At 34.7% G+C, this 26,074-nt stretch overlaps 1 protein-coding gene across 10 annotated transcripts in view; it reads left to right on the top strand.

Annotated features, from left to right (window-relative positions):
- Positions 1-26,074, top strand: part of LOC144287938 (uncharacterized) — a 388,349-nt gene that overhangs the window by 118,785 nt on the left and 243,490 nt on the right. For 2 of the 10 annotated variants that reach the window (XR_013355787.1, XR_013355795.1), the window contains exons 5-6: positions 16,979-17,085; positions 18,620-21,423. The exons of 6 other annotated variants lie outside the window; for them this stretch is intronic. Coding sequence is in view for 1 of the 4 variants with exons in the window: in XM_077855435.1 (XP_077711561.1) it covers positions 18,620-18,700 (81 nt within the window). In the remaining 3 variants the exon portion in view is untranslated. Of the gene's footprint in view, positions 1-16,978; positions 17,086-18,619; positions 21,424-26,074 lie in introns of those variants that run through there. 2 more of the 10 variants (XM_077855435.1, XM_077855445.1) reach the window with 1 other exon arrangement.

Raw genomic sequence — 26,074 nt, 5'->3', positions numbered from 1 at the left:
TATACGATAATTTCCCTTACCTAAGTCAACAGAGTATTTTGTTTAGAAAACCATATTTTTGGGTATTTATCATGTTACAGTTTACCATTTACAACTCTATATGGCATTTTGGACTGAAGATTATTTGGGGGAGAACTTCCTTATATAGAATTGGCATCGACTTGCAAAGAATAATATTAAGAAAATGACCAAATATTCATTAAATTTAGGAGAGGTACATTCTATCATTCATTTTTTTTATCATTCATTTTTTATTTTACCTTTTCTCCTCTCTTTCTCCTTAAAACTTCAGGATTGTTGATCAAAAAAAAAATCTCAAATGGTGACCCTTAATGAGTCTTTTTTTTTTTTTAATTTATTTATTTTAGACAGACAGAGAAAGAGAGAGAGAGAGAGAGAGAGAAAGAAGGAGAAGCGGGCTCCATGCCGGGAACCGATCAGGGACTCGATCCTCCTGGGACTCGATCCTCCCGGGACTCCAGGATCGCGCCCTGCACGGAAGGCAGGCGCTAAACCACTGAGCCGCTGAGCCACCCAAGGATCCCCTTTAATGAGTCTATTAAAAAGACGTGAAGGCCTTGAAGCTCTAATGTTAAGCTGCAGCAAACTCTAAACCATTTTAATTTTATCTTCTTCCACAAATTAAAGGTGTTTAGCTCTCTAATGTGAAAGGTTAAAGAACAATCTAAATGTAAACACCCAGATTGATTGCTTGCAAATGCACCACTTCTGCTTTTTTTCATTACTTTGAGTGAGGTGTTTGCTTATTGGGGTTTTGTTTGTTTGTTTTAGTAACCAGAGAATTTCTGAAAAGAAAGGAAGGCAAAGACATAAAGAGATCTAAAGATTAATTAACTGAAATTTCTGTTACTCTGGATGAATAATTGTTTTTAAGGCTATTAGGTTAAATTTATTGAAGATTAATGAAGGGTATTGAGAGAATTGCAGTTTAGATATTTTTTCCTTCACTTTTTATCTCAGAATAAAAATACTTTGGTGAAAAAAGAGAATCACTATATTACTAAAACCCTTTCCATATGCTTTTCTGTTTGTATGTCTTATAAAGCAGTTTACCAAACAAGATTTACTAAAAGGGGATTAAAAATTATCACCTAAACTGTCAGATTTTAAAAGTTCCAAAAAAGAATATCAAAAGCTCTAAGCCAAGATTTCATTTTTAGCATTACCAAGTGCATTTCTGCAACTTTAGAAACTGCAATCCAAGCAATTCATGTAAAAACTGGGAGATTATTAATGTATGTTTTTAATATTAAAAAACACTAAAAATACACTCAGTGTCCTAACATGGCTATTTCTTTCTCAACTTCAAGTTGTATTGAAATAGTATTTTTACTCATACTTATATTTATAAAATCTTACTCTGAACTTAACTAAATTTTACTCTGAACTTAATTCTTCAGCCCTTCTTATGTGGTTTGAATGTATGTCAGTAACCTCTTCTGTAAAGATATACATGAAAGCTAGATATCCATGACAATAATTTTTTACCTAGTGAAATATTTAAATGAAATCCAATCTTTGGATCTAGTTCTTCTGTATGTTCAAACATTTATGTGCATACAGTATGAAAAACCCAAAATTTTCTTGGTAAAGTCCCATTCTATGTAGTTAGACACATAGAGAAGTCTTCGGTGTAACACATTCTGCCAAGATGCAAAAATATTTTCATCTCTATAGATTACACAGGATTACAGTTAGAGAAATCTCAGGAAGAAGATCCCTGAGAGAATTCAGAAGTAATGGAATAGTAACTCTTACATTATATTTTGAAGGTATTTGGCTGCTGGGTTGGCATGATTCACATGCTTTGTTCATGTAACCAAAGTAGACTCATACAGTCTCTGTAGTGAGGTACCTCCATGCTTGTTAAATCTTGTGGCTTTGTCATGTTGTGAGATCATCCTATCATCTATGCCTGTAAGTTAGAAAAGAGAGACTATATACCGAATTTTTATAACCAGAATGCAGAAGAAAAAGAAATCAGAGAATATGAAGGTACTTTTTGAAATGTACCTCAAGCACAGAAAAATGTACATACTAGTTCCTTTCACACTCCACGGTGAAAAGAAGTCAGGAGTTCATGTCAAAATGAAAAGGCATACGGATACAAAGTACCTGGCTAGATATCTGTATTTCTGCACAGTTTATGCTGTGAAAGTGGCAGCATGACTTTGGTAAACACTTGACATATGTGCCCTGACTAATCAAACACATCCTGTATTATTTAACGAATGTCTTGGTATAGATTTTGAACACTGTATTTGAAGTACTTAACTACTTCTGGTCTGTTCATCCCTGGTATATTGAAAGCTAACTAACCACAAGCAAAGTATAGATTTATAAGTAGAATAATTCACATCAAACTGAGTCTGGGAGGTAGATTAAAAACAAATATATACACACCTGTTTCACACTATGTATACTGAAGTATTTCAATGTAGATTTCATCATAGCAACTTGATAAATAAAATATTTAGGTGCAGTGTGCTTTTCATCTAAACCTTTTAAAATATATTGATTTATACAATTAGTAAATATCACTGATTTTTCTTTAAATTTCATAATGAATAGGGAAAAATCACTTAATATGTTGAAAGAATCAAAGTAAACCTGTACTTTTTGTAGAAAAAGGGAGTTTCGGATTTTAAATACCGCAAAGTAGCATCTGTATTTTCAGGGTAGTACAAAAGGTAGAATTCTTTCAGCTAGAGTCCTGTTTATAATACAATTGACAAAAAGTCTAGGACTCCTTTTGATTCCTCCATACCTCCATCTACTACAGTGAACTAAAAATTTAAACTCAAGCAATGCCTAAAATTTACTTTTGAGTTACACATAAAGAGCTCAACTAAAGTAGAGGATTCTTTCAAGTTTATGGTTACAAATTATACTTGATCCAAATTATAATCTACTTTTTAATAAACATCTTTCATATATTCTTAAAAACATTTTTGTTTTGCTTGTTCAACATATAGTATGTGATTGTGTAACTCTTAAGATTATTTCAGCCAAACTTAAATTTTTATTTTTATTTTTATTGAATTATAATTTACATACAATGCTATATTAGTTTCAGATGTACAACAGATTGATTCAACAATTCTATATATTACCCACTGCTTACCACAATAAGCATAGTCACCATCTGTCAACATGCAATGTTATTGCAGTATTATTGATTATATTCTCTATGCTGTACCTTTAATCTGCCATTTTTTATTAAATAACTGGAAGTTTGTACCTCTTAATGCCCTTTATCTATCTTGCCCATTCCCATCCTCCTTTCCTTTGTCAACCACCAGTTCTCTGTATTTGAGTCTGGGTTTTTTTTTGTTTGTTTTGTTTTGTTTTTTGGATTCCACATATAAGTGAAATCATATAGTATATGTCTTTCTCCCTCTGACTTATTTTACATTAAGGTTTTTATGATTTTTTTTAAACTGTCATGTTAAATACCAGACAATAGTCAGCCTACCCCAGAATTTGCAACATTTGTCACCAAATTTTGAACTATGTTAAAAATTTCAGAGCTTTGAGATAAACTAAAAATGAAGGAAGCTCATTTATAGCTTTTATTTTAGAGGATTAAAAGATATGAAAAGTCATAAAATGGGTAGTCAACCCAAACTAAAAATAAGTAGATAAAATAAAGCCAATGGCCCAAATTCACATTATCCTAGTGAATCATCAGTCTATTTCTGAATAAAAGTATGGAGATAAATTCCTGTCAAATGCATACAAATGCAGATTAATTGTATAACCATTAATTGAAAATGAAATTGCTGAGAATAAATGTATAAATCTTTTATGTAAAACTGTAAACTTTATTTTCAGAAAAATGGGAGGATTAAATTGAAGGAAGAATTTCTTTCTTTTTTTTTTTTTTTTTTAGGGAGAGAGGGATAGAGATGAGGGGACAGGGGCAGCTGGAGAAAGAATTTTAAGCAGACTCCGTTTCCAGCACAGAGTTCCCTGTGGGGTTCAGTTTCACCACCCTGAGATCATGACCTGAGCCAAAAACGAGAAATGAACACTTGACTGACTGAGTTAACCCAGGTGCCCCACAGGCATATTTTAGTACACAATATATTTTCCTCTAATGAAAAAAAAAATCTATCTACCTACACACACACACACACACACAATTACTGCATATTCGTGTTTGATTATAATCAGAATACATAAATATAGTTAGTAGATCACTTAAGGATACCCTCTATTATAACTATGACAGTTGATAGTTCTGACCCTTCTGAAGTAATGAGAAGGTTAAATTAAAAATAAATACATTAGTACAAATTTGACTAAAGTTTGCTTTCAAAACAGTCTGATTATTTTGTGTGTTCTAAAATTTACAATGACAACATCTGCTATTTATTCATTATTGGACTATTTCAACTTGCTTTGAAAGGGTTCTTGAACAGCCTTTTAAGCCATCTGCCAGAGAGATGAGAATGTTTGCCTACAAAATTACCATTTTATGCACTCATTACAAAGTGGATAGTATGTCACCCTTATCACTTGCATGAGGACATAAGAGGCTGTTAAACTAGACTATGTTGCAAATATATGTAATTTACATAATGTGATAAAGTATAATATTTAAGATACACAGGGCTAAAATGGATTTTAAATCATTTTAATTTTCCATTATTTTGGCCAGTGCGGTAGTCCTAAAGGGCTTGGAGCCCTTGAAATTGATTTTGATTATAATCATTATGGTTTTACAATGAAAAGTGACTTTGTATGAGAGCACACCATCCATTGTAACTTTAAATGTAATTCCAATGGACTGGGACATAGCAATACTAATTCAATCAAATAGATATTTAAAAATATATTACACAGCATTTGGAGCTGCCAACTAAATATATACTAATGGATTTTCTGTTTCATTGTCTAAATGACATTTATAAGGCTATGGTAGAGATGCAAAAATTATAATTTCTGAGCAATTATTTATTTTAGGAAACCGGTAAATCAATTAGGCTACCTGACACTTTATCCTCTGATGAAAAATTTACAAGCTTGTTTGATTGGCATAAAAATAAAAAGACATCTTTGAAGATGCTAAAACTCTTCTCCAAAAGCTAATGTCATTGATAGTCTTGTTCAGACAATGAACAGATATTTTAAAGTTCACATCAACAGGAGCAATCAAGGAAAAAGTCAGAATATGCTTTTTATATTTACTGACTATATTTTATTTGCCCTTTTCAATAGAAAGAAATGCAAATATTGATGCTATAGCTGTCTACAAGAGGGGATTATGTTTTGTTATTTGCTCAAAATTTCAGTTTTCATATTAATAGTTATTATTTATTGGAAATATATTTAGGTAACCAAAGATAAAATGCATAAACAGGTTGTTTTGTTTTTTGTTTTTTGTTTTTTGTTTTTTGTTTTACCACTTTTAAAAGGTCCATTAACAAAATTGCTTCTGGCAGTTTCATCTTCAGATCAGCAATTTTAAAGCCTTCATTTTCCCCAAACAGAAGAATCTGGGGGAAACTTAATAAAATAAGGATAGAGAGAAATGAGAAAATAGTTAGGGTTCAACATTGGGATTCAATTTATAAAGACCTAGGAAAACCAAGTTTTTGTTCATGGTGTTTGCACCAGTTCTTCCTAAACTTAATCTTTTTGCAATAACTTTTTAAAAAATACTTCAATCCATGCTTTCTGTTAGAAAGCATGGATTCATATACTAGCGGGTTTGGCTAATTTTGTTGTCATATTAAGTGGTGTATGTTCATTTATAGAAAGGGCTAGCAAGAATCCCATTGAAATATGTTTAATAATTTATTTTAGAGCCCCATTTCTTGTGAGAAATTAAGACATTAGAAAATACATTTTGTCCTGAGTGTTTATTGCTAAGGTAAATTTTAAAATACTTTTACAGTTGACTGATTATATCATTTTTATAACTGCTTTTAGGGTTGATGATATTAATGATCGCAGTCTATTCAGTAGCAGTATAGGTCAAAAGTTGGTTTCTGCTTATCTAAAAATGTCTATATTATTACAAATGCAGGATGAACACATTACTACATTATAGGACATGTTTTATAGAAAGATAACTTTCCTTTGAAAAAGTCATAAATAGCTAAAACTTTATATTTGATTTTTCTATTTAAAAATTTATTTAAAAAGAAAGTAGGACTTGTATTTGAAATATAGTCATATTTATTCACACAATCCTTATATAATAAGTCTTTCACAGGGGGTGTCAGCTCACTAAAACGTTCTGTAGAAAAGTGGCAACAATGACTTTCAGTATTCAAAATCCTCTCAGGACACTAAAGAAGAAAATATATAATTAAATTTTCTGCTAATACTGCTGCATCTAGGCTCTTACAATGTATTCTGAGTTGAAATATCCCTGCTATCACATTTTTTCTCAGATTAATTATGTTACCATGTATGTTCACAAAAAGATAAAACCTTCAAGGAGCTATGGGCACTTTTACTTCTTATTCATGGAAATGTTTCCTTGCCTTCAGTAGCCAATTCATTTATAGTTTTTAGATATAAGAAGCAGTTTTGTAACAGATTACAAACTGTTGTAATCTGTTTTGCTTCACCACATTCTTAAATTGCACTGCTTTCATAATTCATTCATCTGTTTATTTAATCATTTATTGACTGAGCTTAAAAATATATGATAGCATAGATGCAGTGATAGTGTACATATCCTACATTTCTCAGGAGAAATCTTCTCTACACATTTTTGTTTTTAACGTCGGTGTCCTGAGTTGCATTTTCATAATATTGACAGTTCTTATTGCCGTTGTATTGCACCACACCAAGTGTGCTGACCCTGCTGAGAAAGACCTTCTGTTATCAAATTGATGCTAAATCCAAGCTGTTAGCAGCAGCTTTTTATGTAAGTGCAGTAGATTGAACAAACAGTTTCAGTGTCCTGGAGTCATGGGAAGGTCAGAAACAGCTCTGACCATTAAATGATATCTATTAATTTTGCTCTGGAGAACAAGCTGCCCAGTTAGGCAGTGATAGAGATAATTGCTTTGACTGTGAGGCCATTAAGGAAGTTTAAGGAATTTCAGCTGTGGAAAGTGTGATAATGCCTACTTAATGCTTTAAGATAAACATTATAGTTCAAGTGAGAGGCAAAAAAAGCATATATATATATATATATGTGTGTGTGTGTGTGTGTGTGTGTGTGTGTGTGTGTGTGTGATTTTTCTATGAGACCAACTGTCACAGAAAGTTGAAGTCCCACTGTTAAAAATATTCAGGCTTATCTCCTTAAGAAACTATGTTGTTTGGCTTTTTCTTTTTTTTTTAAGATTTTATTTATTTATTCACGAGAGACACAGAGAGAGAGGCAGAGACACAGGTGGAGGGAGAAGCTGGCTCCATGCAGGGAACCCGATGTGGGACTCCCATCACGGCACCCCAGGATCATGCCTTGAGCCGAAGGCAGACACTCAACCACTGAGCCATCCAGGCATCCCTGGTTTTTTATTTTCTGTTTTATTTAAGTGTAATTCATGTACAATATCCTGTCGGCTTCAAGTGTACATTATAGTGATTCCATATCTTTATACATCATGAAATGATCCTCAGGATAAATCTCATCACCATGTGTTAGTATATAAAGTTATTATAATATTATTGACTATATTTCCTATGCTGTATATTATTACATCCCTGTTATTTATTTTACAACTAGTTTACTTTTTAATTCTCTTAACTTTTTCACCTGCCCCCAAGCACTCCCCTTTTTGGTAACCAAGTTTGTTTCCTGTTCCTGTTTTATTTGTTTTTTGGATTCTGCCTATAAGTGAAATCATACAGTATTTGTCTTTCCTGTCTGACTTTCATGTTATCTTATAGATTTATCCATACAAATGACAGGATTTCATTCTTTTTTATGGTTGAGTAATATTTTTCTGTGTGTGTGTGTGTGTGTGTGTGTGTGTGTGTACGTGTGTATATACACATCATATCTTTTTTATTGGTTCATCTATCATGGACACTTAGGTTGCTTCCATATTTTGGTTAATGTGAAGAATGCTACAGTGAACGTAGGGGTGCATATATCCCTTCAAATTGGTTTTATGTTTTAACATTATATTTTACATCTTTTTATTTTGTGTATCCCCTTACTACTTATTGTAGTTATAATTGACTTTACTATTTTTGTTTTTTAACCTTCATACTAGCTTTTATCTACTGCCTCTAATATACATTAACTTTTACAGTGAGTTTTTTTCTTTCATATGTTTTTTTAAAATCTCTAGTTATAGCTTTTTTTCCCACTTAAAGAAGACCCTTTAACATTTCTCATAAGGCTAATTTAGTGGTACTGAGATCCGTTATTTTTTGCTTGTTCAGGAAACTCTATCTCTTCTTTAATTCCGAAGGACAGCCTTGTTAGGTAGAGTATTCTTAGATGTAAGTTTTTCCCTTTCAGCACTTTAAATATATCTACTACTGATCTGCAGAGTTTGTGCTGAAAATCAGCTAATAGTATTGTGGGATTTCCCTTGTATGTGGTTTTATTATTTTTTTCTTGCTGCCTTTAAGATTCTCTCATTATCTTTGGGTTCTGCTATTTTAATTATAATTTGTCTTAGTGTGATCTCTTTGAGCTCATCTTCTTTAGTTAGGGCTCTCTGAGCTTTCTAGACCTTGATGTCTGTTTTCTACCAGATTAGGGAAGTTTCCAGCTGTTATTTCTTCAAATAAATTTTTTGCCTCTTTCTTTCTTCTCCTTCTGGGATCCCTGTAATGTATAATGCGAAAGTTAAATATGCTTGATACTGTCCCAGAGGTACCTTAAAACTGTCCTTATTTTAAAAATTGCTTTCTTTTTTTGCTGTTCTGTTGGGTGATTTCCACCGTCCTGTCTTCCAGATCATTGATCTGCTCTTCTGTATCATCTAACCTTTTGATTCCATCTAGTGTATTTTTTATTTCCTTTTTTAATTCATTGGCTCTGATTGATTCTTTTTTATGTTTTTCCCCTTTTTGAAGTTTTTACTCTGTTTCTCCATTCTCAATGTGTATATGACCATAATTTTGAACTCTTTATCAGGTATATTGCTTATTTCCATTTTCTTAGGATCTTTTCTTGGGATTTTATCTTGTCCTTTTGTTTGGAACATATTTGTCTGTCTCCACATTTTGTTTGACTTTATGAATTATTGTGTTTGTGTCTATGAATTAGATGGAACAGCTGCTTCTCCTGATCTTGAAAGAGTCACCTGATGAAGGAACATCCTCAGTGTAGATTGCATGTGCCTAGCACCTATGGCAGACCATCTAAGGCCAGAATGGGTGCAGTTGGTATTCTAGGGTATGCCTTGCCATAGCCACCTTGGTGTTTTGAATGAAGTTGGTATGAGTGTGCTTAGTGGGTCCAGGTGTGCTGTGTGGGGGCCATTTTTGTGGGACATTTGGAGTGGGTATGGGTGGAAGGGTTGGGTCCTCGAGCACCCTGTGCCAGGGCTACGTTGGTGGCAGTGAGTTGGTTATTGGCTGGAGGGCTCCAGGGATGTTCTGTACCAGGGCAACTTTGTCAGGATGGCTGGAGCTGGAATGGGTATAAGTTGGGGCTGTCTTGGTGGGAACTAGGGCTGGAGTAGGTATGGGTCAAGTACTAGGGTGTGGAGTAGTGTGCTAGGGCTCACTGCACCAGGGCTGTTCTAGCTATATGACTATACCTGGAGTGGACACAGGCAGTGGGAATGAGGGGTAGGGGTAGGTTCTGGGACATGCAGTGCCAGCCAGGGTCACCTTATCAGGGTGACTAGGTCAAGCATAAGGTGGATACCCAAAAGGTGCTGTGCTGGGGCTGCCTTTGTGGAGAAAGCTAGAGCTAGTATAGGTCAGGTACTGAGGTATGCTGGGGTGGCCCTAGCAGCTTGGCTAGAGCACTTGGACCATGCTTTTGTCTTCACTATTAAGGTGAAGAGGAGTCATTAAAAATGACACTTGCCAAGGCCTCCAACCCCAGAGTGAGTTTCAGGAGATCCCCACTCATTTATTGGATGTTCTGGAGTTACTAAATGGATTTCCCTTATTTATAGTCTAGTTGTTTTATACACTGCTGTGTCTTCACTGTGCCTGTGCACAGGGACCTTCAGTGATATTCCTCCCTACTGTAGGTCAACATGTCTCTGATTCTTACCATGTCTCTGTTGCTCCCACCCTTCTCTGTATAGTCCCTCTATTATTTATTGTGCAGAAGCTGTTCATGTGACCCTTAGTTCTTCTCCAGGAAGTATTGTTCTATATGTGGGAATACATTCAGTGTGTCTGTGGGAGCAGGTGAGTTTAGGGTCTTCCTATACTGCCATCTTGGACCATTTGTGTTGCTTGGCTTTTTTAAACATGGGAACTAAAAGGGGGATCCCTGGATGCTCAGCAGTTTGGCGCCTGCCTTAAGCCCGGGGCATGGTCCTGGAGTCCTGGGATTAAGTCCTGAGTTGGGCTTCCCTTGAAGAGCCTGCTTCTCCCTCTGCCTGTGTCTCTTCCTCTCTCTCTCTCTCTCTCTGTGTTTGCCATGAATAAATAAATAAAATCTTTTAAAAAATGGGAAATAATGACTTCAAAATTGTGCCAACTTATTCAAGACACACATTTCTTAATTTGAAAGATATTTTCTTGGTAGAATAGAAATGTCCTGACAGAAGTGTAGATAACTGAAATTTCTCAGGTAGAACAACTTTTAAAATGACATCTCTATCTCTTCCTCCTTTCCTTTACCCCCCCCCCCAACTCCATATTGTTCACTATGTACTTTAAACCTGGTAAATCACTTCTCTTGCTCATTACTTGCTCAAGTCCAATTAGGCTTTAGTATCCATACCAAATGCTACTGTGAATCTTTTTCTCATTAGCAGATGAATACAGGTGCATGGGTGGCTCAGTGGTTGAGCATCTACCTTTGACTCTGGTTGTGATTCCAGAGTCCTGGGATAGAGTCCCATATCTGGCTCCCTGCAGAGAGCCTGCTTCTCCCTGTGCCTATGTCTCTGCCCTCTCTCTGTATCTCTCATGAATAAATACATAAAATCTTTAAAAAATAGCAAGTGAATACTCCTTTAAAAATTAGCTAATATTTAATGACTATATCACAGTATATATATATATATATATATATATATATATATATATATATGCCTCACAGTTGTTCAGGTTTCTTTTTCTCTTCACACATGTATATGTTTATATATCATATTTTTGTTAGGAAGTATTGGACAGTTTTTAAATATGTTCAACATCATGGTGCAGAATGGGTTATGGAAACTAGTGTATGTTTCCTCTGCTATGCTGAGCATGTATGAAGTTCATAGGGATGGTTTCAGAAGGAGGCAATGAAGATAAAACATAGGAATGTGAGAAAAGTATAGGAATTCAGAAGGAAAATTAAAGACTAGGCACTATGAAATAGTTCCACTCCAGGACACCCAGGTGGTTCAGTTGGTTAAGTATCTGCCTTCGGCTTGGGTGATGACCCTGGGGTCCTGGGATTGAGCCCTACATCAGGCTTCCTGCTGAGCAGGAGTCTGCTTACCCCTCTCCCTCTGTGTTTTCTCTCTCCCTCTCAAGTAAATAAATAAAATATTTTATATATACATATGTAAAAAGAAAGAAATGGTTCCAGTCCTTAGGAGAATCTAAAAATTGTAAACAAAATGAAGAAGAAGAAAAATCATTTTCCCTGTACTCTTGTAGGTTCTTAACTAAGACACCCCACCCACACAGTACAAAGATGAAAAGGAAAAAAATAAATTTATGTATGTACATATGTACATACATGTGGGAGCCTTACAAAGTTATAAAAGCCAAGGAAGAGCATGGATGCATATATATGTTTTAAACAAAGAAACAATAAATTTATGAAAAATTGGTAAGACAGAGGGGTTTGGGCTAGGGGTAGTAAAATGGGAAACAAGTAACAAGGTTTATTTATACAGACTTTTGACCCTAAATTCTCGGTCTCTGATGTTAAGGATACCTTCTACTGCTCTGGTACAGGAATAGTATCTTTCACATGGGAGATTTGTCTCCTTTCAGGGGAACAGAGGAGACTCAGAATATCTTTCTCCACTGTCTGTTCTGAAAGTACCTTCAATTCAAAATAATATGCCAAAGTAGCATATATGGGAGTAACATAGTCTGAACCCCTACAAAAATCTATTAAATTCAAAAACTTTCATTGACAAAACTTATTTTTTTAAAACTAAGATCTGAATATTATGACAGAACTGTTAAAGGATAAAGAAAGTTAAATAATGAATCCTGGTCCAAAATAATGAGAAAATATAAGGAGTTGTGCACCTTGGAGTTAATCAACATCTTTAGGAGAGATTTGGAAGTCCACTCGCATTGAGAAGGAAGGATTCAATGTAGCATCACTCAAATCTATACAATGACAGAGGTTGCCAGCTGATATATGGGTTTATTTCTATATGTGGTATATATCTATATCTGTATCTTTTATCAAATGTGGTTTATTTTCTTTTGGTGAACCGTAACTTTTCTAAACTGGCAAGTTTCTGAAACAGAGTATTTATGCCCCAGTATTTAAGATGAACCCTCAATGTATTAAATGTTAAAGAACATAATCAGATTTAGGAAACCACATTATATAACATTCTGTAAAAAAGATAGTGTATAAGAGAGGAACAAAATACAATGATAACATGATCATGGAATCTGCTTCTCTGATCTGATCTGTCACTCTTAGGTGAAGTGTCAGGTAAGTGAAGATAGGAGATTATAACACAAAAAGAAGGGTACATTAGAAACTTTAAATATCCTTTGACAAATTATCCATCTTTCCTACTTCTCTAATAGTGTGTCATGTGGGTACTTGGAAAAATCATTTTACTGTGTGGAATAAAGTAAATTGAAATGAACCTGTGTCTATAAATCACTCAGCAGTCAACAAAATCTATGTGTTTGGCATGAAGTTATGTGAAGCAGTTCCTTTCTCTTGAGCATAGACTATGCACATGAGTGTAATAATGCTCACCATAATGTAGTTCTGCCCCTCACTTTTTAAATGAGAAAGATGAACGTTGAAGAAGTTAAATAAATTCTCACTGTGTTTTAGTCATAAAGCAGTGAAACTTTGATGTGAATCCAGCTAGTCTGCTTTTAAAGTCTGAGAACCTACATGCTTTATTTCACTGTGTGTATAGTATTGGGGATCTCTTATCTGTCCTCAGATACTCCTTTCTCTTTTTTGTTCATCTATCTCCTGTCCATTTATTCTGTCCTCCTCACTCCATCTCCACTTTCTTTCTCATTCTGTCTCCTTTCCTTTCTTCCTTTTTCCTCCTTTGTTCCCTCTTTTATTTATTTTTCATTTTTGTATTACGTGTTCCTCAGAAACCTTTAAATTTGTGTTGGTTAGCAAAAGCTGCAAAGTAATCTGTGTACCTCAGAAACTTCAACATGTCAGAGAAGAACTCATAGAAATGGTTAGATGAACTTTTTAGTTTCTTTGGAAAGATAGAGAAAAGAACCTTTAACAGTTTGGAATATGCTTCAGAACACAGAAGTGAAGACAGCAAAAGGAAAAATCTGCCATACCCAAGAGGAGTACCTGAACTAAACACACATCTGCCTCCTAGATGTGAGACAGTGCATGTCCTTTTTCAGAGACATGAAGATAGTTTCTTGAGGATGAGGAGGAATGATTGTCAGTGTTCCTCCTGCAAGATTGTAGTGACTTCTGCATCTAAGAATGTAAGGAATGTTATAAATGAGACGATGCTTATACTGGGAAAGCTAGCTTTGTTTATTATGTTTTTGTTTGCTTAAGCATCTGTATATACTAAACAGGAAATGACTCTGAGTGATATGTCAAAATATGTGACAGGTGTCAGCCACAAAATGACTGGGTAGGAAGTCACTGGGTTGGTAGTAATATTACCAAAGAGAAATGGTTGCTAATAACATTCACTGGGACCTCAGGGACACTGTAAGAGAAGGGCCTTTTATGGCTTGGATCATTAACTTTAATTAACGTTAATGTTAATTAATTAATGTTAAAGGTGTTTCACTGTATTACTCAAACGCCCTCAACAAGGAAAATATAGAATGGGAAGAAAGAGTTATAGTTCATAAAAATTCTCCTAATCAGAGTCTTAGAGCCAATACACATGTCAGATAAATTTAAAATGCAGCATCCCACATTTGCCAAAGGGTAGTCTCTAGAGAAATCAGAATGTGTAAAATGCCATCTGATAATGTTAAATTCATTTCTATAAAATATGATTGACTTTATTTTACAGTATTTATTATCAAATAAAGCTCTGTGTTGCTACCTTGAATATTTATCTTACTATTTATACTTTTCCATATACTCAGTAAATGTATGTGTTGTGATTGTTAATTGTATTTCCTGTTGACGTGTTTTACTATTAGTTGGGAGGTATCTTGCTAAGAGTTAATTATTCTGTAAAAAAGATAGGAACTTCTTGGACTGTACTGAGGAAACCATTGAATACTAATACAGAAAATCAGTTTTTATTCCCCTAAGTGAATTCTGGTTGTTTCTCAGGGGTATAGATTTCAATGTCTTATCTCAGGCTATGGCACAATTATCTCCATGGTGTCACACAAAATTCCCATGAAAACAAATGAGGTTGTTAAGTTCAGCAGGAAAGGGAAAGAAGCAGGTCAATGCTCAGAGCACTAGGCTCCTCCGTCTTCTCTTACGATTTTAGACAGTGGTGGCAATAAACGAGTTGTCAAGGTTCTCCTAATTTCAGCTTCTTAGAAAAAAAATTGAAATGCTGAAAGAATCATTTATTAACTCAGTTTATCAAAGTCTTTACATCTCCTTCAATAGCTTTACATGGTTGCTTTATTCAATAGTTTCAATGTAAATCATGTCTTTTTTTCTTAGCCATAATTATTAAAAATCCTAACTTAATGAACTCAGTTTCATGAAGCTTGAGCCTGATTAAATGGATTTTGTCAGCACTAGGTTACTTTGCAAAAATGTGTTTAGACTTCTCACCCTGACAGCTGTTCTCTTTGCACTCTGTTTTTTAAGTAATACACTTGAGGCAGGGTGACATCAGTCAAGCCATATTTGAACAGAAGAGAGAGTTCCTTGTGTTAGAATTTCCAGATGCATCATTTAACTTGAGATGATGCGGAAAGCACAGTTATTTTTTTTTTTTTAAGTTTTAAATTATAAGATATGTGGAATAGTTTCCTTATTATATCAAAGTAATCATAGCCATGCCAGGTATAACTCAGTCTGCTAAATGGGAGCTCAGGCACACAATAATTAAAGTAATAGACAACGAAAGCTGCATTTTTTTTAAAGTTTCTACACTGATCAGCTTATTAAAAAATTGGGTAGAAATTTCTTTTTCTCAACTTTCTTACTTTCTCCTCTTTTCTCCATTTTGTGAACTAAGTCCTTATCTAAGCAAGCAAGGCCTGTTTATCTGAGTCACAGTAAGAGATAATAGTCAAATAGTATACTGGAAGATAAAACTCCATTTCAGAAGTACCTTATGTGTTACAAAGTCAGTATTACATAGGAGCATGACAACTTGTTAAATTATCATTTAATAACACTGACAAAGATTTGTTTTCTGTTTATTTTGTTTACTTTGTATCAGCAAGTTTTATATTGACAGAAATACCCTGTCAAAAAAATAGATAAGGCCAGGGCCATGTAGGTGACTCAGTGGGTTGTGTCTGCCTTTGGCTCAGGACATGATCTCAGGGTCCTGCGATCTAGCCCAGTTGGAGCTTGATGGAGCCTGCTCTGCAGGGAGTCTGTTTCTCCCTCTCCTTCCTCCCTCCCCCCACTGCTCATGTTCTCTCTCTCTCAAATAAATAAATAAAATCTTTAAAATAAATAAATAATTAAATAGCCAGAAACAACCTGAAATTCATTAATATTAGGATATTTAAATAATGAAACCCTCATATTATTCAGCAATGAAACAATAGTGATGTAGATCTTTATATACTGACATAAAATTCAACTTTTAAAAGGAAAGCTAAAAAAAGACAAGAATCAGAACACTGTAAGCAAAATAAAATAGACCCTTGGTATTTTGGCTTGCGAAGATTTATGCTAAATTGTGAAACATACAATTTTGTCATTGAAAAGAGAAGGTATGACACTTATCTTTGCTGCTTTGTATTCACCTTATTCAGAAATGTAAATGAAAATATCAGGAACATTCATGTCAGAACTGTATCCCCTTATCAATGGCAACCATATAAAAACTACAGATACCGAAGCTCAGCAAAAATCAACAAAAGTTTTCTAGGAAAGTGAATTGGTTATGTGGAATTCATCAAAAAGTTTTATATACACATAGTCAATATCAGCGGAACCAGATGTAACCTAAAAGTTTTTTGTTTTGTAATTTTTAATTCATCTTCTACCACTTCAGAAATCAGTCACTTCAGAGATCTTCTCTTCTGTTTTCCAAGATTGGCTAAGATAACTATATTGCCCAGTGAGCCCAGTGTTCGAGAAAATCTAGGGCCAGGAACTTGAAGCAGAAATTTTCTGTAAGGGGCATAAGTAATCATTCTAATCTAACGTGGCTCTTTTGTTTGATTTCCAATCAGGAGACACTAGTTAATTGCTTCTTATAAAATTTTAGTAAATCTTATTACATTTAAAGAGATGCTTAGTTCTTGTTAGTATTTAGTAAATCCTGAGAGCTGAGTCCTGGCTCATTTCCAGTCTGTAAATTCTATTTCATGTTCTGTTTGATAGTTGAATTCTAAACTTTGGGCATCTTTGAACTAAGTATAACTCCTAGTTATAATACAATTATAACAGTAATTATTATATAATACTGTTAATACTGTTATAATAACTCCTATTTATTACACTGTTATAAATGTTTTATTCGTATAATTTACGTATCAGCTACAAATCACCAATGCCAGTTAACAAACATATCTGCGTTTGATTCTTCCTCAGCACATTGCTAGACCACAATCACATTTGTGTTTACTTGGAGCCAAATAACTCCTACCAAAGGAATGTGGGTGAAAGGGTTGTGTTATCAACTCATGGAGTGAAAAGAGGTGAGGTCCTAAAACTAATCTTTGAAGAACTCTGAACAGGTAATAGCTAAGCCTACAGAGATTACTGAAATTTAGTGGACAGTGAAGGAAAAGATGGGAGAGAAGAGTGCATTGTAGAACTCTGAACAGGAAGTGTTGAAAGAGGGGAAGTTGTCAACAGTGTTCAACACTGCTTAAAAATCTAATAAGATTAACTCTAGAAAATTCCCATAAAGAAAGACCAAAGATTCACATTTGACTGGGAAAATCCTGGTTTTTGTCTATTTTCTGGCCTCATTTTTAATCATTTCCTTTCTACTTTCAAGAGTGCCCAATATGGATGTCGCATCATAGTCAGTGTAGTTACTACTGACATCAGGGAAAGCCACTTTGTATGTGGCCCAGAAGTGAAAGCCTAATTTGTATGATTTATTTAGTAAGTGAGTGGGAAGTGAGGAAAAAGAGATCAGTCTGAAATTAACATTAAAGTTGATTGTGAGAGAGGGATTACTACATTCTTTAACCTTTATTTCACTAGGATAAAGAGTTTCTAGAGTTCAGGACTTTACTCTCTTTATTTCCTCTGGTCTTTGGATTTTTCTTTTTTGTTCCTCCTGTGTCTCAGAATAGAAACATTTTCTTTTCTTCTCATTGAGAAAGGGAAATTGTATTTAATTTTTGCCTCCTCTTTTGGCCCTTGCCCAAACTTCTTACTCAGATTTCCCCGTTTTTGTTAGAATTTTATTAAGACTTTTTAAAAACAAAGCTAACTTTCTCAGCTGTTAAATAATACATTTTCCTTTATATTTTTTTCCACGTTGTATTCCACATTCTATCCCATACCCCTCACCATGGGAAACTTTGGGGTATAAAATGCATGGTGGTTTTTCCTAAGAGATTTATTCCTGATAAATCAACAATATATATGTAACTATGTTCCTAGAATTATCATTCTTCTTAAACAGAATCCAAAATTCAGATAATAGTGAGTGGTGCACTGGTGTTTGTGTTACAAATGGGGCTATTCTTTCTATATAGGTGAATGGTATTTGGTTGGTTCTCATGTCCAAAGAGCTAATTTATGGGATGCCTGGGTGACTCAGTGGTTGAGCATCTGTCTTCTGCTCAGGTGGTGATCCTGGGGTCCTAGGATTGAGTCCTGCATCACCCTCCCCACAGGGAGACTGCTTCTCTCTCTGCCTGTGTCTCGCCCCTCTCTGTATTTCTCATGAATAAATGGGTAAAATCTTAAAAAACAAAACAAAAACAAAGAACTAATTTATGCTCCAGCTCCCTACCATCTTTTATTCCTTTTCAAAGGTGAATTTGACGAGTCCAGCTTTACAGAGACTTGACCAAGTGTCATAATATCATAATATTAAAGAGCAGCAAGTAATTCAATATGATTGTTTATAGAGAGGTAAATAAAGAACCTTTGAAAGAACCATGACTGCTGTGTATTCTCATATCAAACTGTAAGAAACTATAAGTATGAAGTATGTTCTTTTATATTTTTTTCTCTCTCTCTCTCTCTTTCTCTCTTTTTTTTTTTTAGGGAAAGAGCAAGCCTGCCAGCTGGAGAGCAGAGGGGCAGGCAGGGAGGGAGGAAGAAAACCCAAGCAGGCTCCACACCTAGCATGGAGCCCAACATGGGGCTCAATCTCATACCCTGAGATCATAATCTGAGTTGATATTGAGAGTCCAGTCACTTAACTGACTAAGCCACCCAGCTGTCCCTGCTCTTATATTTTCATAATGCAAAGCTACTAGCTACTCTCAAGAAATAAAACAGAGAAAGAACTTCCATTAGTCACTGTAAAAAAGGAGTTACACACACATATGGATGTATCAAAAGTATGTTCTTGATGCTCAGATGACTCATTAACATATTTTTTATCTTCCACAATATCTACAAACTTTGCATTAACTCTGTGGGACCCAGGATATTTAACAAAAATCCCCTACCCCTGGACAAGCAGAGCAGGAACTCCATTTTGTGCTGCACCCGCCACCTCCTGTATGACCCCCACATGACCTGCTTATTGCTTAAGGCGCTGCCCCACCCTAGTCAAGCTGCTGAGCACACCCTTATCGGAAATCCGCTCATAACAATGTAACCCCGCCTTGTGCCCTCAAGACTGTGTGCCAATTCTGACCAGAATGATAGGCCAGCTCAAATGGTCACTATAGGGTTAATTGTGATTCAATTGGCCACGCGTGCAGACCTACATGACTGTGCAACTTTCTATGTGTGTTACAATCCCATTGGCCACTGGCCCCTATAACGCTGCTACCCCTCTTAGCCTCGGGATTCAAGTCCCTGCTCAGCTGTGTCGGGTATACTTGGACCCAAGCTCCGCTTGTAAATAAGCCCTCCTGTGTTTGCATCGGTGTCGGCTCCTTGGTGGTTTCTCGGATTCGCAATCTTGGGCACAACAAACTTTAGGCCCAATCTTGTGGAATACTATTTTTTTTTTCTGTTTACTCTTTACTCTCAATACAGCGTTCATATACTGTATTAGTTGAGGTTAAGCAGTTTATGACTGCCATTCATTTTTGGATCTCCATGGTGAAGCTTGTTAATAAAAATATTCTATTTCATTACATGCATAGGAAAATAAAATATGCTCAATTCAATTCAGTTACATAGGTTCAACTCAAAAGTTTAAAATATAACCCATCTCCTCAGTTTTGATTCCTGATTAACTAGAAAATTGGCCCTCTTCATACAATTCTTTCTTCATACATTTTGTATTAAAATTTCACAACAAAAACTAGTTTTAAAATAAAGGAACACTTATCATCATGAATTTTATGTAGTAGCAAAATAATAACAACAATAATAATAATAAAATGTGGCAGTTTCCATGTACATACATATTTCAAGTAGAATAAAAGTATGGAGTTTGAATTTGAAAACCAAAATTAGTATCACTTTTGTCACTTGTTTATGTAACCAAGAAGCAAGTCTTTATTTTTTATTTTTATTTTTTTTTTTAGAAGCAAGCCTTTAATCATTACTTAACCCTCAGTGTCTTCATCTGCAAAGTGTATGATTTGTTACAGTTCAGGCATAAAGATTTGTTATAAACTGTTCAAGGAATATATACTAAACTGTGACTCTTGATCTGTGTATTTTCTATTCCGTAAAGTATTGCTTTACTATGATTTCACTCTAATATAAAATGACCACATTATAATTTTTTTATTTTGAATTTTACAATAAATGTGTCTATACTTATGGAACATTCTAAATAAGACAAAATAGCAAAAATATTTAAAATGCTTAAGCAAGATTATGTCATGAAATGAAAGGCATTATTCCATGCAATACTCATTCACATGCAACTAACTACTCATTCAACATTCACAAATTATATAAGGTAGATGTTTCTATCATCTTCATTTAACAAATGGAGAAACCAAGGAAAGGAATGTTTTAATATACTTGCATGACTAATAACCATCAAAAACAGTTTGAGCACCACCAGTTTGCACTCAGATTCTATGCTCTTGGCAACACCATTTCACACATTTCACTCATAATTATTAATAATTGTTTTATTTATATAAATAGGTAGGTCTAGAAAAAATAAAGTACAACTCTTTAAACCTTTTGACTACCCAAATGAGAGAGGAAAATAACTATTCTTTGCCTGAATGAGTATTTTATTTTACATAGCCAGTGCCAATTTTAATAGCTTCATAAAAATGTAATTGTTAAAAAAATAAAATGTTCTAAGTATTGGTTTATTTGAACTAGTAACTGCAAACATCATCTTTTAGTTGTACACCACATTACCCTTTCAATACATATACATCCTATTTGAAATTGAATTTGCTATGGTAATTAAACATCAATTCTAAATTTTAAAATAGATCATATAATAAAATTTTCGCACAGATAGGGTCTTCAAGATGATTCTGCAAAACTGTTCTGCTTTTAAATAAAATAAACAATTCATGATATTAAAACAGAACACATTATGAAACAATTTTACTCCACTTTTTCTGCCATACTTATATTTAAAACTATGTTATGATATAAAGAGAAGAGATTCACAAGAAGAGACTACTGGTAATAAATTTTCTTCTGTAGAAGGGATGCAATAATGTGTTGTTTAAATACAGCATTAACATTCTATGATTTGGGACTAAGCCAATAATTTTCTGCCAGATACAACAAAGAAAAAAGGCCAATACTGTTTTTCCTTTTGGAGTTTTGTTTTTATTTGCTGATTGTATGCATGAGGTGACAAAACATGCTTTTAAGGACTTTGTTAGCTCATTAAGCATAGACTGTTATTGTAAATCAGTTAGAAACCTTTAAATATAAAATCCTTTGAGCCATTAATACATTATGCCCTTAGGAAATTTGCTTTGTAGTCTGTGTACTTCTTTCTGTTTCCATTGATAATACAAAATGCTATTTTAATTTGAAAAAAAACATGGTAATATTCAGATTCCAACACCTTAGCAAGGCTGAGCAAAGGTTTTAAAAAAGAGCAAATAAGTCTGAGTACAGAAATGCCTTTGATTATAGTTAGTCTAAAATTTCATGCTATCTAAGAAATTTAGACCTTAGTATCTTATTACAGAAATACTTTATCATCCTACATATCCTAACATGCAGTGCTTTTCCTCCAAGTATCATTCTTAATATTTTATATATTTTGAATATTAATCTATCTATTTTCTATTTTTGAAATGTTATTTTAAGCCAGACGTACCAGTAGGCACTGGAAGACATTTAAAGAAAAATGAAATTAGGAAGCATTGGAAATGAACTGATAGCAAAACAGCCCTTGGGCTCGCTAAACCATAGAAATTGACAAGAGGGCAAAGGGGAATTTCAGGCAAGACTTTGTTAGGGTTTATGCACCAGTGAGGCTGCACAGAGGAAAGTGTCCTCAGGTTGACTCTCTGAAGTGAGGTCAAGGAGAGTTTCTTAAAGAAACCCTAGGTAGGAAAGGGATGATGTCTAAGCAGGTAGAGGTCAGGATTTATTAGCACCTACACACTTAACGGCCATGTTTCTCCATGCATTGCATATCTGATTAACATGTTAAATCTCCATCCCCGGGTATGATTTTTAATAGTATAATGAGGGAAGATGTCGGTGAAAGTTCAGCACTGAGGTCCATCCTGACACACCCTAGTTTGAGCCAGTCTTCACCAGTCTTTGTCATCGGGCCACTCTCAGTAAGCATCCTGCTTCCTCCTTCCTGCAAGATATGCTGGTGAAGGACATAGATTTTAGATATTCTGGAAGATACAGTAATGAAGAGGCATAGAGTTTTAGCTATGCCTGTATGCTGGATTTGGCGGTTCAGGTTGAGGGGACCTGAGTCCAGTCCCCACCCTTTTCTCTTAACAACAAATATCACATCAGTAGTGTTATGACAGAGATACATACTTAGTGCTTTGGGAAAACCCATGTTGACCATTCCTTGCCAATTTGCTCAATGATATAATATTTGCAACTGTGTTAGTGGGTTTGTTGAAATTTCAGTGCACTATACAAACATAAATGCATAATACTATTTTTTACTTCCTAAGGTAGGTACAGTTCTAAGAATACTCCTAATGACCTACACTCTTATACAACCCTTTACTGAAGGCAGGACTTGTAACGTTTTTCTATTCAGCAAAGTGGGTAGGGTATCACTCCTGTGATACTATTCCATTATATGGCAAAGGTGAAGAAATTTCTCAGATGTGTCAAGATCTTTCATCGATTGACTCTAAGTAAATCAAAAAGTAGTTTTCCTAGTTGGATTGGTCTAATCCATGAGTCCTATAAAAGGTCTAGAGACCAGAGATAGAAGAAATTAGAGATATCATATATTAATAATATTACTATCATTGAGGAAAGTGTATACATATTTATTACTGATGAATTGACCCTTTCATAATTATATAATACTTCTCTTTTTTCCTGTAATATCTTTGCCTGGATATCTATTTTATCAGATATTGATATAGCCACTTTAGCCTTATTGCTTACTATTTGAATGATACACCTTATTTATTTATTTATTTATTTATTTTGTCTTTAATCTGTATCTTTATATTTAAAATACATCTCATTTAAACAGTACATAGTTGTATGTATATATATATATACACACACGTATATATATACATGTACATGAATGTTTATAAAATATGCTATAATTATTAGTGAGAGCACATTACATTTTCTTAAAAGATTTTTATTTATTTATTTATTTTAGAGAGAGTGAGAGGATGCAATGGGGTGGGAAGGAGGGCAGAAGGATCAGAGGGAGAGGAGAGGAGAGAGAATTCCAAGCAGACTCCATGCTGAGTGAAGAGCTCGACCTCATGACCCCTGAGATCATGACTTGAGTTGAAACCAAGAGCCACGCACTGAACTGACTGAGCCACCCAGGTATCCCAAGGTCACATTATATTTTGCCATTTACTTTTTGTCTTCTGCTATTCCTTAGTAATTTTTCTTCATTACTCCTCATGTGCTGCTTATCTTTTGGGTTATTTGAACATAATTTAGAATTAATTTTTAAGTTACTTATTGTTCTCTTTTTAAAACTACCTTAGCTCTTCTCAGAGTCTTTAAAAATTAAAAATATGCTGAGAATTCTATTTTTAGGGGAGCCTGGATGGCTCAGTCGGTTAAGCATCTGCCTTGGCTCAGGTCATGATCCCAGGGTCCTGGGATTGAGCTCCATATCAGGCTCCCTACTCAGTGGAGAGCCTGCTTTTCCCACTCCTCCTCACTCCTGTCTCACTACCTCTGTTACTATCACTGCCTCTCTCAAATAAGTAAAATCTTTTTTAAAAAAAGAAAGAATTCTATTTTTACTGTATTGAATATTTTGAATCTTTTGAGAAATTGTATATTGTTATGATAATAAATAATCTGATCTGTGAACATGCCATTATCTGGGCCTTTTATGTCTTTCATAAAGTGTTTATACTTTAATCTTTAATATTTTCCAAATATATGACTGGATTTAATAATAATATATACTTTTTTAACCCTTTGAAATAAAGGGTGAAGAAACTAAGCATACATTTGTTTACATAGATTCTCAGCTCTGAATTCTTGATCTCAGCTGAGTGGAGTGGGTGCAGGTGGGGAGAAGGATAAGGATGTAAGTATGTGGCTCCACCTCCGGTTGCAGGGAGGGTACCTTTCCTATGAGATTTGTTTCCTGCTTTCAGGGGGACAGAGAGGAGGGTCAGAGTGTCCTGCTTGAACCAGCTGCTTCTCAAGTAACTTTAATTCGAAATAATCAATATACACGTTAGCATATTCTGGGGTAGCCTGCCCCAAGCCCCATCAAAAGAAAGAGAAAAAATTAGACTGACCTTTCAGAAACCATTTTCAAAATGATTCCTTAAGGACATGGATGTCCTAGAATAATTAAAAATGATGGTTTCAGGAAATGGTCTCCTCAACTGCTGGGTTTCTCAAAAATTCCTTGCTACCATGATATTTGGTATCATTACTGATGTTTTGGACCCTACAAGAGTTTCCATGAAACTCATTTTATTTTATTTTTGAAAAAATTTTTAAAATATTTTATTTATTTATTAGAGAGAGAGAGAGATACAGAGAGAGAGAGAGGCAGAGGGAGAAGCAGGCTCCATGCAGGAAGCCTGACGTGGGACTCAATCCCGGGTCTCCAGGATCACGCCCTGGACTGAAGTCAGCGCTAAACTGCTGAGCCACCTGGGCTGCCCCATGAAACTCATTTTAAAATTAAGTTTCGGGATGCCTGGGTGGCGCAGTGGTTTGGCGCCTGCCTTTGGCCCAGGGCGCGATCCTGGAGACCCGGGATCGAATCCCACATCAGGCTCCCGGTGCATGGAGCCTGCTTCTCCCTCTGCCTGTGTCTCTGCCTCTCTCTCTCTATCTGTGACTATCGTAGATAAAAAAAATAAAAAATAAATAAATAAAATAAAATAAAATAAAATAAAAAAGTTTCATGTAAGTGTTGTGATTTGGCAAAACCTGTATCACATGTGGGATCCTACGTGCAAGGAGATAGAAATAGTAATTTTAGCTTTCTAGCTTAGCATGACAATAAACAAATTGTATTGTAATTGTATTATAATACTAACAATATTACATACTATTAAACAAGCAATACTATAGTAGTTTTGCATGATAATGCACATACATACAATTTTATTAAAGAAAACTATAACTTAATTTTATGTATGATTTGTAAACAGCATGCAGCCAATAACAGTTGTCTTATCATGAATGAATCTCTTTTGTGATTAATATATTTCTAAAATCTTACCTTCTAGTTACGGTTTTAAAAAACTTCTATTATTGTTTTCCTTCTCTCCAGAAGCTTTGGCTTAAAGTTTCTACATTTCCTCCTCCTTTTCCACATACTGATTTCTTTATTTAAATTTTAATATTTTAGTGGTGAATTTTAAATACTTTCATATATATTTATGTAAAATGCTTTTTAGAGTCTAAATTCCTTTTTTTTTTTTTTTTTTTTTTTTTTTTTAGAGTCTAAATTTCTTTGGCATTTTTACCCTCTATCTGATGTGACTTTGTGGGTCACAGATGAACTTACCATTGTACACATGCACATTCACCCCCCAAAACATACCATTCTATTTTTTAAAAAGACTTATTTATTTATTCGAGAGAGAGAGAGATACTGAGAGAATGAGAGTGCACGTGCAGGGGGTAGGCGCAGAGGGAGCTGAAGGGAGAGAGAGAATCCTCAAGCTGACTTCCCAGTCAGCACGGAACCAGACACAGGGCTCAGTCTCAGGACCTTGAGTTCATGACCTGAACTGAAATTAAGAGTTGGACATTCAACTGATTGAGTCACCCAGGCATCCCCACACCATGTTATTTTTTTGTTGAGGATTTTATATTTGTCTCATTTAAACACAAAGAAATGGTCAGTTGTGTTAACACTTAATATTGATGTGTAATATAGAAATAGAATATTTCATATAAATTGACCAATCTACCACAGATTGATGCAACTAA

Source organism: Canis aureus, chromosome 17 (assembly GCF_053574225.1).
Source record: "Canis aureus isolate CA01 chromosome 17, VMU_Caureus_v.1.0, whole genome shotgun sequence".
In the NCBI taxonomy this organism is placed as follows: Eukaryota; Metazoa; Chordata; class Mammalia; order Carnivora; family Canidae; genus Canis; species Canis aureus.
Note: the sequence above shows the minus strand (reverse complement) of the source record. Positions and strands in the feature narration are given on the sequence as shown.